Source organism: Podarcis tiliguerta (genome assembly GCF_965153285.1).
Source record: "Podarcis tiliguerta genome assembly, chromosome: 5".
Classification (NCBI taxonomy): Eukaryota; Metazoa; Chordata; class Lepidosauria; order Squamata; family Lacertidae; genus Podarcis; species Podarcis tiliguerta.
The window spans coordinates 91105269-91119340 of record NC_139538.1 but is presented as its reverse complement, the minus strand read 5'-3'; the positions used below and the strand labels follow the sequence as shown (position 1 = coordinate 91119340).

General features: G+C 43.8%; 1 protein-coding gene across 1 annotated transcript in view; it reads left to right on the top strand.

Annotated features, from left to right (window-relative positions):
• Nucleotides 1-14072, top strand: part of GTF2F2 (general transcription factor IIF subunit 2) — a 66286-nt gene that overhangs the window by 46424 nt on the left and 5790 nt on the right. The window contains exons 7-8 of the mRNA XM_083440988.1: nt 180-279; nt 3580-3723. Coding sequence (XP_083297114.1) covers nt 180-279; nt 3580-3723 — 244 coding nt within the window. The remainder of the gene's footprint in view (nt 1-179; nt 280-3579; nt 3724-14072) is intronic.

The following is a 14072-nucleotide window of genomic DNA, read 5'->3' as shown; positions in this document are numbered from 1 at the left end:
GTCTCTCTCTGAGTGTGGTGCTGGAGTGGAATATATAGATATAAGAACACGCCTCCTCCTCTCTGCAGAGTCAGGAGACTGATGAGGTGATTCTTGGGTATGGGAGGTGTGAAATCTCCTCACTATTATGAGCATATGTTGTTTTTACTGGTTTTTAATTTCCTTTCTCTTTCTTTTAGGCTTCAGATTGAAGAGTCTTCTAAACCTGTAAGCTGGACTATGCAGCTGGACAAAGCTGTAACCACTAACTACAAACCTGTGGCTAATCATCAATATAATGTGAGTTACTTTTCATGCTAGCCTTTATTGTAGTTCTTAAACTAATATTGCCAAATCACTGGGTGGTTGGTTCAACTCAAGATATGAAATTCAGCACTCAGTCCAACTGTAATATGTGTTTAAGTTGACCTATTAAGTCTTCTGTATTATACAACAGCGTAAGAGCATACTTCTATAAATCCATTTTTAAAAATCCTGTGCATACCCTTTAAAAAATTTTTTTTGCTTTCAAATTGTTATTGGAAGAGGTTCAGTTGATTTTTACAGTTAGCAAATACCTCAACACGTTTTAATTGAAGGAGAGGTATAATCGGCACAACGCCGGGTCAGCCTTGTGGCACAATAAAACAACATTAAAGCAATAAAGCAAATGATTGGATTAAAGAATAGTTCAGCAGCAGTTAGTGCAATGAAACACCCAGTGAAGTGGCAGGAATGATTTTTTTTAAAAAAATAATACGACTGTAAAACACATGATCAAATAGAACTGTTTTGACCTGCCATCTGAACATGCTCAAAAGCATAATGGGATGCTGCTGCTGAAAAAATATTCCTTCCAAATGTATAATAATAATAATAATAATAATAATAATAATTTATTATTTATACCCCGCCCATCTGGCTGGGCTTCCCCAGCCACTCTGGGCGGCTTCCAAAATATATATTAAAATACTGTGATACATCAAACATTAAAAGCTTCCCTAAACAGGGCTGCCTTCAGATGTCTTCTAAAAGTCTGGTAGTTGTTGTTCTCTTTGACATCTGGTGGGAGGGCGTTCCACAGGGAAGGCCCTCTGCCTGGTTCCCTGTAACTTGGCTTCTCGCAGTGAGGGAACTGCCAAAAGGCCCTCGGCGCTGGACCTCAGTGTCCGGGTAGAACGATGGGGGTGGAGACACTCCTTCAGATATACTGGACCGAGGCCGTTTAGTGCTTTAAAGGTCAGCACCAACACTTTGAATTGTGCTCGGAAACATACTGGGAGCCAATGTAGGTCTTTCAAGACCGGTGTTATGTGGTCTCTGCGGCTGCTCCCAGTCACCAGTCTAGCTGCCGCATTCTGGATTATGTAGGTAGGTAGGTGTTTGGCAGTCCCCAGTGCATTACAGAGTAGAGGGGCAGCCTCTTTCTCTGCATCTGTGCAGTCCCTATTTAATAAGGAATTTGTGTTATAATAGAGACCATGATGGAACATGAGACAGAGGCAGTGTCTCAGAGCTAATGTAGCATAGTGGCCGGGAGGCTGAACCGTGCGGTAATAGGGAAATCCCCAGTTCAAATCTAGCCTCTGCCAGGAACACTCAGTAGGTGACGTCATGAGCTCTCACCAGGACTTAAGCTCTCCTTGTGTGGGCGTGTATCTGCTCTCCAAATACATAAAAGAGAAAATGGCCAGCACAGTCATTTTCTCAGGAGAAGGCTCAAGCGAGCCGATGCAGGGATATATCTGTTTTCATTAGGTAAATGGTTTTTGTTTCCTGAGCATTGCCTGAAGATGAACACACCACAATAAGAGACATCACTGAAGAAATAAAATAATGTTGGCAGATGCTGGTCTTCTATCACCATCGACTTAGAACTAAAATATCACTTTATAGATGCATTTTGATCTTTCTAAGCTCCTGCCTGCAAGGAAAGACTGACTGTGCATGCAATTCTCTTCCTGAGTTCACAGTTTTAAGAGGACATGAAATAAAGCTTCCCACAAGGTCAATGCACAAGACAGTCCTCCCCCCTCCCACTTAAAATGATATTTTGAAGGGGGGGGACTGTGGTGTGCATTGACCTTGTGGAAAGCTTTTTGAATGTCCAAGTACACTATGTCAGCTGGAGATCACTGCTATATGCTTGTTGACTCTCTCAAAGAAATCCAGGGGGTTCATGAGACAGGAGAACATAATCCTCTCTTGCCTGCGTGTCGAGCCCTTTAATCTTATGTTCCTAAAGCTGTGATGAGCCTAGAATCCAACCTCTGCTTAAAAACCTCCAAGGAAGGAGAATACACAACCTGCCAAGGGAGACGCCCACTGTTGAACAGCTCTTGCTGTCAAAAAGTTCTTCCTGGTGTTTTGTCGGAATCTCGTTTCTTGTAAACTTGAATCCAATAGAATTGTAGAGTTGGAAAGGGACCCTGTGGGTCATCTAGTCCAACCCCCTGAAGTGCAGAAATCTCAAGTAAAGTGTAGATAACAGGTACGCTTGACAAGTTATATAAAAGAAACAATTGGTCTTTTTTAAGGAATTACCGTATTTTTTGCACCATAACACTCACTTTTTTCCTCCTAGAAAGTAAGGGGAAATGTCTGTGCGTGTTATGGAGGGAATGCCTATGGGTGGCGGGGGGGATCTGCTGCAGTCGTGAGCAGAGGATCCGTGGTTCCCCTTCCTTCCCTCCTCTGTGGCTCGCTTTGAAACAGCAAAGCGAGAGAAGAGCCGCTGAGTAGGGAGGAGAGAGGGACAGAGAGCCTGCTTGTTTTAAAGGAGCAAAGCGGGAGAGGAGAGGAGCCTTCTCCTCTTATACCCCTCTTCTGCGTTTTTAACAGCATCCTTCTCCACCCACCCCACGTGTGTTCCTTGTCCCTTGAGTGCTTTTCCTTCCCTCCCCACTAAAAACGTGGTTACAAAGCACGGATCCACGTGGATCCTCAGGATTTTTGCACTGGGTCACCCCAAATTCACCATCAGATCACATAGCATGTCCATGGCTACAGCTTGCACCAAAAAAATCACACACCCACTGTTGCCTGGGGCCGCAGAGGTGCAAAAACGTGGTTACAATGCATGGATCCACATGGATCCTCAGGATTATTGCATTGGGCTACTCCAAACTCACCGTCAGATCACATGTCTGTGGCCACAGCATGAACCACAAAAATCATACATCCACTGTTTCGTTTAGAATATTTTTTTTTCTTGTTTTCCTCCTCTAAAAACTATGTGCGTGTTATGGTCGGGTGCGTGTTATAGAGCGAAAAATACGGTAATTGTGATTACCACTTCTTATATTAAAATAATTCTTCTGTGGAACTAGAAACATTGCCCTAGGCAATTGGCTGCTCTCAGATTCAAGGAATGACAGTGCAAAGCATAAATGGGACTTTGCTCTGTTTTATAATTTGATTTATATTTCATTGTGCCTCAACTAAGAGTTAAGAAGATTCTTATTTATACCAAAGCAGAACTGATACGACACCCCCCCCCCCCCCGCCACGCTTTGTTCCTTGCAGCTACAAATTCCTATGGTGGTTCTCCTGGAGTGGGTTAAAGACACCATTTTAAAATTATGCCATTTGGATTAACAGATTGATTATGAAAAGAAGAAAAAGGAAGATGGAAAGAGGGCTCGGGCTGAAAAGCAGCAAGTACTGGACATGCTTTTTTCAGCCTTTGAAAAACATCAGTATTACAACATTAAGGACTTAGTGGACATAACTAAACAGCCGGTGGTAAGTGCTTCTTCTGAAAATGGATGCCATTTGTCACTGATAAATACATTAACTTATTAAGACAAATTCTTTAGTATGTAACATGTGCGTAACATGCCTTTTAAATGAATCAGCACATACAGGTTTGTTCGTTTCCAATAATAGACATTGCAACTGCATGTTTAAAAATAACCAAAGCCGTGCAAATTGGTTACGTTTTGTTGTTCTTCCTGATTGGTGTATAAACCACAAGTTCTGAAACACAACAAAGTTATTGGGGATTAAGTGAGAAAAGTTTAGATTCAAGTTTCGATTCAGATTTCAAGCCTTTTAGAATTTGTTGCTAGCATGTCAGTCCTCTTGATCTAGAATTCTGCCTAGGGTATGGAGTTCCAGTGCATAGAATCATAGAATGGAAAAGTTGGAAAGGACTCTGAGAATCACCTAGTCCTAGTCCAACTCCCTGCAATGCAGGAAATCTCAACTAAAGCATCCATGATGATTCCCATTTCTGTCAAAGCCAAATTCTACCCATAATGGACAGAGTTTGCAGCACATGGACTGTAGGTGAGACTGTTTTTAAGAGCAAAGTTTGCCATCTGCTTCTTGAAGACAGCTGGAGGAGGGGAATTGAGCCTTTCTCCTCTCCCACCCCCTTGGGGGGGAAACTGAGTTACTGAACGTGGGATTATTATTGCAAGGCCTCTACTAGCACTTGCTGCCCATATTGATTGCAGGTATGTCACTAGCTCATAATAGTTACAGAATCTGAAAGACCTTGGAACTGGGAATCAGGTAATGAGCAGATATAATAGGGTCAACAGAGCTTGAATGGTCTGCAAGAGATTCAGTATGGAGCCACAATAGCCCTGGCGAAGTTTGTGCCTGATGTACAACATCAACAAACCTGGGATAGCTCAGATAGCATGAGACTCTTAATCTCTGGGTCATGGGTTTGTGCCCCACATTGGGCAAAATATTCCTGCATTGCAGGGGGTTGGATTAGATCAGGCATCCCCAAACTCAGCCCGCCAGATGTTTTTGGCCTACAACTCCCATCATCCCTAGCTAACAGGACCAGTGGTCAGGGATGATGGGAATTGTAGTCCCAAAACAGCTGGAGGGCCGAGTTTGGGGGTGCCTGGGTTAGATGATCCTCATGGTCCCTTCTAACTCTCTAATTTTATGATTCTATGGGTCTTCCTCATAAAGTTGTGCTTTGCAGGAAGAGCAAAGCTTTCATTCTCATCCATGATCTCCTTTGAAACGGTTTGCCTTCTGTAAAAATAGGCATTCATGGCCTTTTTTAAAAAAAAAGTATATTATTGGATTTTTAAAAAAATGTCAGTTACCAATACTGAACACAAAAAACCTAGAAACACTTACTAAATATGAAATATGGAGCTTTGGCAAGTGTAAAAGGTAAGTATCACATAAGGATTGTAGTCTCCTCAATTCCAATATAGGCAGTCAAAGAAAGGTGGTGTTCCTAGTTTTCCTTCCATGTGATGTTGGCTGTTGGAAACCATGCTCAGTCAATTTTACAAAGTCAATAAAGGGATGCCATGCTGTGTAGAAAGTGTTGGTTTCTTCCCTGGTGTGGTGCTTCCTTTGTAGAACGGTTAATTTGTCCATAAATGTCCCATTCTTGTGAGAACCAGGCTTCAAACAGGTTTGTACCTAGAGATTTTCAGTATTTTGCTATCACTAATTTAACTGCTGTTAGTAAGTGCTGATTGAGCTTTGAGAATGAGAAATGCTGAAGAACGTGTCCCATTCAGTCCCACTGAACCTTGGGCCTGTGTGTGGCAGCATATTGACCCAAGATGTGCTTACATCAAAGGAACATAAAATTTGCAAAAAGAGATTGCCAGTTCAAGCAATCAAATGCATTAACTGCATCTCAAGTTAATATAACGGTTCTGAACATAACTGACCCTCCCAATATTGTATTGCAGCGTCCTCTATTAGGAAATGCTATATACAGTGGTGCCCCGCAAGACGAATGCCTCGCAAGACGGAAAACCCGCTAGACGAAAGGGTTTTCCGTTTTGGAGGTGCTTCGCAGGACGAATTACTCTATGGGCTTGCTTCGCAAGACGAAAATGTCTTGCAATACCTGGGGGTTTTTTCCCGCTCTCCACCCCCTTTTTCTAAGGCACTAAGCTGCTAATAGCCTTTTAGCAGCTAATCCTCTAATCCCTTAAGCCTTTAATAGCCGCTAATAGCCGCTAAACCGCTAATAGCGCTAATCCGCTAATCCGCTAATGGGCTTGCTTCGCAAGACGAAAAAACCGCTAGACGAAGAGACTCACGGAACAGATTCTTTTCGTCTTGCGAGGCACCACTGTAGATCTTTGTTTTATGAATTGAACCATTTGTCAGACAGGAGTTGTGTAGCAGGCCTTTAAGAAAAATTTCCCATCAGGCCCACTCTAAAGTGCAAATTTTGACAGCGATTCTGATCCTGCACATCTTCAAGCTGCAGTTTTATGTCAGATGGCTCTGTTCTTCATGCTGAATTCCATGTCTTTATTTGCTATTGTGGATACACTGGGTGAATTGAAAAATATTCTTAGTGGTTTTAATGCCTTATCCCAGTCATCAGCTAATTCTTTTTCAATTAAAGCAGTCAAGGCTGCCGTGTCAATTGTGCCTTCCAGTCTCTCTGGGTTGTTGTTTTCATTATCCTGAGGCTGTGTCACCATATTGGGCTTGACAGAGGCCTGTTATTGCGGTTCTTCAATAGTGTGAGACGGAAGTGAAAATCAGTCGTCCACAGTGTTGTTTTGCAATTCTTGGATTCTACAGCTCATAGCCCACCTGGAGCTATTGAATATCACAGAACTGTAGAGTTGGAAGGGACACCAACGGTCTATCTAGTCCAACCCCCTGCAATGCAGGAATCTCAACTAAAGCAAACATGGCAGATGACATACAGACAGACATCCTTGTCATCTTGGAAAAAAGTGACAAGTGGGGTACAGCAGCGTTCTGTCCTAGGCCCATTGTTGTTCAACGCCTATATAAATTACTTGGATGAAGGAATTGAGGTGATGCTCATCAAATTTGCAGATGGCACCAAACTGGGAAGTTGTAGCTAAGACCACAGAAGACAGAACCGGGATTCAAAATGACCTTAACGGATTGGAGAGCTGGGCCCAAGCTAACGGAATGAATTTCAGTAGGGACAAATGTAAGGTTCTGCACTTAGGCAAGAAGAACCAGCTGCACAAATATAATATGGGGGACACCCGGCTTGCTAGTAGTACATGTGGAAGGGATCGAGGAGTTTTGGTAGACCACAAGTTTGGCATGGGTCATCAGTGTGATGCAGCAGCAAAAAAGGCTAATGCTATTCTCGGCTGCTTCAACAAAAGTCTAGTGTCCAGATCAAGGGAAGTGATAGTACTGCTCTGTTCCACCTTTGACCATACCTGGGTTACTGTGTCCAATTCTGGGCACCACAATTTAAGAAAGATGTTGACAAGCTGCAACATGTGCCAGGGAGGGCAACCAAGATGACCAAGGGTATGGAAAACAAGCCTTGTGAGCAGTGGTTGAAGGAGGTATATTTAGCCTAGAAAAGAGGAAAGTGAGAGGACATATGATAACCATCTTCAGATATCTCAAGGGCTGTCATATGGAAGAGGGAACACACTTTTTTTTCTCCTGCTCTGGAGGGTAGCACTTGAACCAATGGCTTCAAGTTACAAGAAAGGAGATTCTGAGTAAACATCAGTGAGAACTTTCTGACAGGAAGAGCTGTTTGACAGTGGAACGGTCTCTCTCAGGAGGCTGTGGACTCTCCTTCCTTGGAGGTTTTTAAGCAGAGGTTGGATGGCCACATGCCATGGATGCTTTAGTTGAGATTCCTGCATTGTGGGGGGTTGGACAAGATGTCCCTTGGGACCCCTTCCAACTCATCAACCCTACAGTTCTGTGATTCTTTGATTCTGTGATAGATGCTTTGAGTACTCCAAAGTGTGTCCAAATGCTTCTGCGAATCCTTCTGTCATTCTGAGCCATTTATATTTCTCACTTGTATTTATCTTCCTTATAATATCTGAAAAGTAATACTCTGGGCTTGAATGTTTATGAACTCTTTAGCTCCCCAGAATATGCTCTTATTATGCTGTATGAACAGCTTACACTTTATTTAAAAATCTGTATGGAGGATCATTAATAGCTTTCTTGTAACCAAATGCATTTTTATAAAATGCAGTCTTCTGTGCTGCAAGTGCAGTCTTATTGCCATTATCACCATTTTGTTTTCTCGAAAAAAACAAGGCCTATCTATCAAGGGAACAATTTAAGCAGGAACAATTTAACAAGCATCCTTTTAAAAGCAAAAGTGTGAAAGTACATTTCTATGGATTTGAACAAATAACAAATCTTGTGGTTAACTCTTAAGCCAGCATTTGCAAAAATGTTGGGAATTGGTTTGGTGGCGAATTCAGGAACCGCAAGATAGACATTATGGGGTTCTATCCTGGCCAGGTTCTTCTGGGCCTCCCAGTTCACACTTCTTGTCCTTGGAGAATTCCAGAGAACTTTTCCCTGGGGTGAAAATTGTCCCCAGAATACCAAATGGAAAGGGACTAAAAAGCTGTCGTGCCAAGTTTCCATGGAAAATGGCAAAGTATTGTCATTATCCATAAGCCTGGCGTTAATGCCAGACTTTAGATCACAGACATATGTGTGTAAAATGAATTGTACCACATAAAATTCACCTCACATGATAAAGGCCATGTTCTTCCACATGTTTGTTTGCTGCATGTGGTGATCTTCCTCTCTAGAGGCATCTGTTGGGGGGAAATAAGATCTGTGACCCACATATGGGTAATTGACAACAGAATTGGCCAGATTCCTGGATTCTCTCCAGCAGGAGAGAGGCTGCAGCAAAGTTTAAAACAGTTGCAGAGTTCAGCAGAAGCATAGCTTGGGAATGTAGGTTGTTAGACCCCTTTTCATATCTTATTTCAGTTCTAGTGCTTGCCCCTCTCTCTACTCCTCTGACAATGAACAGACCACACAACTGTTACGTAAGTTTAAAAGCTTTACTGACAAATTCCAAAGGTCTGATTCACACGTTATTCCATGTAGCAGCAAGAAGAACACAGGTACAGAATACAGAAAGATTATTACAAGCATGCGTTCTGAACTTGGAGCAAACTCAGACATGTCCTTTCTGGTTGGTTACATGGCATGAAGAGAGAGTGAGGAAAGGAAAGTGAATAAGAAGCATGACCTGAGTCTAGCAATGCAACTCTGTGGTCTTAACCCCTTCATGCACTAACTAACACTTATGCATAGTTACGTTTGACATTAATTTTGTACAGCACTCCTCATCTTTTGCTCTCCCAGAACAGCCTGCTCTGCTCTGTCCAGAAGTTTTTCATCTTCCCTGATAGCTCAAAGTGCCTCAAGGGGTTGTACCTTCTCCTCCAGCAGGGCAGCCACTTGCTGCAGGTAAAGCTGTGTAATTCCTCAGGTAGAAAAATAAACAAGCCACTGGCACGGCTGGTCACTGCAGCAGCTCTCGCTATCCATGTCTCTTGCTCCTATGCACTCCAACACAACACTTCAGCTTTTTCCTGCGAAACACCTTCACAAACACCCTTGTTTGCAATCTCCCAGTGATGTAGAAATGGGGTTTGCTAGCTCCATCTCACTTCCTTTCTCAGCAGTAGTTCCTCTCCCTCAGACCGTGTGTTGTAGTACAGCACATGGCCAAGAACACACAAAAGCACACAAGCAAGCCTTCAAGCAGCAAGCAACCAGCCTTAGATAAGCAACCAGCCTTAGCCCCAAAGACACAAGCTCACTTTGTTCTGTCTTTTCCACCAATGCCTCTCAAATCTTCCAGTTTACTGGCCTTGTTTGCCAGCTCCCAGAGACTGAGAACCAGGCTTCCTCCACCTCGGCCCTCCAGATGTTTTGAGACTACAATTCCCACCATCCCTGACCACTGGTCCTGCTAGCTAGGCCAAAAACATATGGAGGGCCGAGTTTGAGGAAGCCTGCTGAGAACAGTTATGTAGAACCAAGTGAGTGGATTAGAGCAGGGATGTCCAACAGCTTGATCGCAATCTACTGGTCGATCCCTGTGAGGCTTTGGTTGATCGCGGTCGATCGCTGGCCCTTCCCCCTCGCCCCGCCCTCCATCATTGTTGGAGAAGGGAAGACAGAGTTTACAAACTGGGGCTGTTTCCCCCCCCAGCGATCCTTCGGTGACTTGCTGTTTCTCTTTGACCCCAAAATACAGTGGTGCCTCGCAAGACGAAATTAATTCGTTCCGCGAGTCTCTTCGTCTAGCGGTTTTTTCGTCTTGCGAAGCAACCCTATTAGCGGATTAGCGCTATTAGCGGATTAGCGGCTATTAGTGGCTATTAAAGGCTTAAGGGATTAGCGGATTAGCTGCTAAAAGGCTATTAGCGGTTTAGCGGCCTAGAAAAAGGGGGTGGGGAGCGGGAAAAAATCTCAAGACTCGCAAGACATTTTCGTCTTGCAAAGCAAGCCCATAGGAAATTCGTTCTGCGAAGCACCTCCAAAACGGAAAACCCTTTCGTCTAGCGGGTTTTCCGTCTTGCGAGGCAGTTGTCTTGCGGGGCAGCACTGTAATGTAAAAATGTTGCGCCCCTAAAAAAGCTAAGCAACTTATGCCTCCCGAACCCCCTAAAAAAACCTTTGACCTGAACCCCTAAAAAATGGGGCGAGATCACTGCCAGTTTTTATTTCTGTGAGTAGATCACAGTCTCTTGGAAGTTGGCCACCCCTGGATTAGCGAAAGGAAGGTTGCGTCATGTTGAGACAAGTTCATTGCTTTTCTTCTGATTGAAAGTTTTCTCAGCCCTTGTTAAACAAGGTGAAATTAATCTTAGTATTCAGAGCTTTTGCTTAGCCAGTTTTCCAAGCCCTTTCGGTGCTGTATTAAAAATTAATTTCTAAGTACTTGCCTTTCCCAATTTAGCTACTCAAAATGTGCCCTTTTCTGCTGTCAGTTTGTTAGCTTTATCTTTGTATTCTTTTTCATCTCTGCAAAGCACCTGATTTGGCTGCTTTGTGCTTGACTGTCTGTTGATTACTAGATGTCAGTAATTAGCTTGTAAAGCTGGCAGCTTGACAGACTAGGTTAATTTCATTTAGGCATTGTTAATGGTCCTCTTGGGCAATTTTATTTTGGCAGCATTTGTTCCTGACAGCTCAGGACTTTGTGGAAAGCATGGCCTCCATGGGGCTCTCCCTGAATAAATCTGGCCCTAAGCCAATGGCTTAGATCTGGTGTTTACCTCTGTCGGCGTGCGTGATCTGACACTAAGTTCCAATGGAACAAAAGAAGTGCCATGGTCTAATTACTTCCTGCTGCAACTAGACTTCTCTGCAGGGAGGTGGGACCAGTTTGATTGTCCGCCCTTGCCACTTAATGGATCCAAATGGCTTCCAGTGAGTGGTAGCCTCTCAGCTGGTGGCCCACTGGAATGTGGAGTTAACCAGGGCTATCGACTGTCTGGCTCTAAAGTGCCCTCTCCAAATGCATGGAGCATCCAGTTAATCTCTTTTGAGAGCAGACCTGTTTGAATTCATAGACCAATATTAGTCATGCCTATTCAGAGGCGGTAAACACATGGCATGGTGGGGTTATACTGCCCTCTCATGCCTGAAGGCAGGAGATGCAGTAAGATCTTTGTCAGTAACCGTCAGCCAACGCCTCAGTCCATTTCTTGCCTTGGCCCAGAGCGGCTGTGTGTTCTTAATCCTCCCAACAGTCCACAATGAAAATTGTTAATGGTTCTTTGTGCCTCCTTATTGTTAGTCAGTGTCAGAGTGAGTGTATAGTCTCTGTTCTACTGTATATTACATGATTAGTCACATGATAATAGACTGGAGTGACAGCTCTCTCTGACTTTGAGTGGTAGACTCCAGTTGCTGATTTTTGACAGGGGAAGCTGGGAGGATCAACACAGCTAATATATTGCAAAGCAAGAGAATAAAATGTGCATCTTGGAAAGGTCTACGGGTAACACACTCTTCTCATTCTACACTCTGCTTCTTTGAGTTCTGAAGCCAAAAAGGGTTTAAAAGGATCTGAAATCACATTGGTATCGGATGACTTTTCAGGAGCTAACACCCTTTTACGACTTGAAACCTGCCCTCTAGGCACTGCATGAGGATCTGAAGCGACACTGGCAACTTATGATTTGCTTCAGGAATTTCCATAAGGATGTAAAGGTTTTCCATGGAAGTGACCCTGCAATATTTATATTTGGAGGCATTTCCAGGGGTATCAGAGCACCCAGATTTGCTTTCTTGAACAGCTGCAGTCCAAAATGAATGAATCAATAGAATTGCAGTAAGCATTCATTAGAGAGTTGAAGGGCTGCTCTTTGTAGAGCACTAAGATGACCATGTATTTTTCAAGTTTCATGAGGCACAATTGCTTCTCTTTTTACCATTGTTTCACCTGGGGCCTGAAGCCAGCTCCCCTGAGAGCACATCCTTGCGGATCCTGCCATCTTCCATTCTGTGGACATGACCAAGCCAGTGTAGACATTGCTGAGGCAGAAGGGTGACCATGCTTGGGAATGTGGGCTTGGAAGAGCACACATCTTTGAGTCTGTTGTGCCAAAATCTTCCTGACACAGTGCTTATGGAAGGCTCCTGTCGGTTGTAAGTTGCCTGTGACTCACTTCCATAAAGCAGTGCACTCAACACACAAGCTTGTTAGACCTTCATATTGGTCTTGGTCGTAAGCATCGCATTCTCCCAGACCCTTTTGGAGAGGGGAGCCATTGCTGGAGCTGCCTTGCCCAATACACTTGTCCAGCTCAGCATCAGTGGAGAGGTTTCTGGTTATGGTGGAGCCCAGGTGGACAAAATTGTCTACCACCTCAAGCGTGTGATCACCAAGGCTGATGCATGGAGTGCTGGCAATGTCCAGATGTTGGCCTTGGGTCAGGCTGATGGTGAGGAAGCACTTGCAAAGCCTTCCTAGACCATCGTAGATGCTACCAAGCAGGGAAACGCCTGCGTTTTTGTGGATCCCATGAAGCATATATTATTTCACTCAGTACGTACTAGAATCTCCACAGAAAACTTGGGTGGGCTTCTGAAAGGCATGAGACTATTAATATCAAGGTTGTGGTTCAAGTCTCATATTGGGCAAAAGATTCTTGCGTTGCAGGGAGTTGAACTAGATGACGCTTGTGATCCTTTCCAACGCTACAATTCTATGATTCTAAGTGTTTATCAAACTCACTTTTCAGAGTTTTTGCCAGGGCTGATTACTTACCTCTTGGTTCTGGCCTTCATCTGCAAGCAGTGTGCATGTTTTTCTAGTTGCCTAACTGGTGTAGCCGGCTTCTATTTTCACTAGAAATTTGAAAATACCCATGTGACCTTACAATGCAGTTAGTGTGTTTCCTAGCAAGGTGGCCAACTATTTATCAAACTCCATGCCTCTTTGGCAGGGATGTGAAGGCTTAGTGTTGATTGCAAAGGGGTGGATCTCTTCCATGGGGTCCACAAAGTTTTTCCTTCATGTGGAAGGATGCCTCAGTGTCAGAATTGTACCTTAGGCAGCCTTACTGGAGAACTACAGTCAAGGCGGACTAGGCTGCAGAACAGTCACTTAGGACAGCATGTCTAGATGCGCTGGAAGAAGCCATGGTGCAGTCATCGCCAAGTCGGTTATTTCCAATAACCATGACAAACCTGGCCAGAATACGGCAATAGTACCACTATATTGCGTACTTTCTACATCCTTTTGCACCATCAGTGGCAGAAAGGACACTTGAAGCCTATGGTGAGTGCAGAGCAGCGGTCGAGAATGGTGCCTTCTATTACTTGCAGTTTCCCCCCTTGAAAATCTCTTTTAATTGCCTAAAAACATACGACGAGCCGGCTGAGTCAAGCCAATGGGAATTCTTCAAGCATGATTTGAGCGCAAGAGTTTTCTCATGTGATGAGTTGCTGCCATCTGGTGGTGGGAGGATATTGTATGAATAATCTTTGCAGCAGTGAAATGCTAAAACGTGCTGAAAACAGATCTAACGTATTAAGTGTAGTGCAAGTGGTTTGAGCAGACATTTGCTGCTCTGAACATGCTCTGGAATGTATGTTCAAACTGCATCTACCACGGTTACAATGCTTTGTCTGTATTCACCCAGAAAGGAAATGAGAAAAATCAGACATAAAATGACGCATCAGAAGCTTGTCATTCATGGACCTCCTGCTCCAGGGCTGATACACACTTTATTTTCTTCCTGTGTCACAGGCCTGTAATCACAGGGAGGCATTGTGGGGCAAAACACGTCCTGGATTAGACTGGCCACAGTAGGTCACCCAGTCTCTCCAACCACCACCTTGAC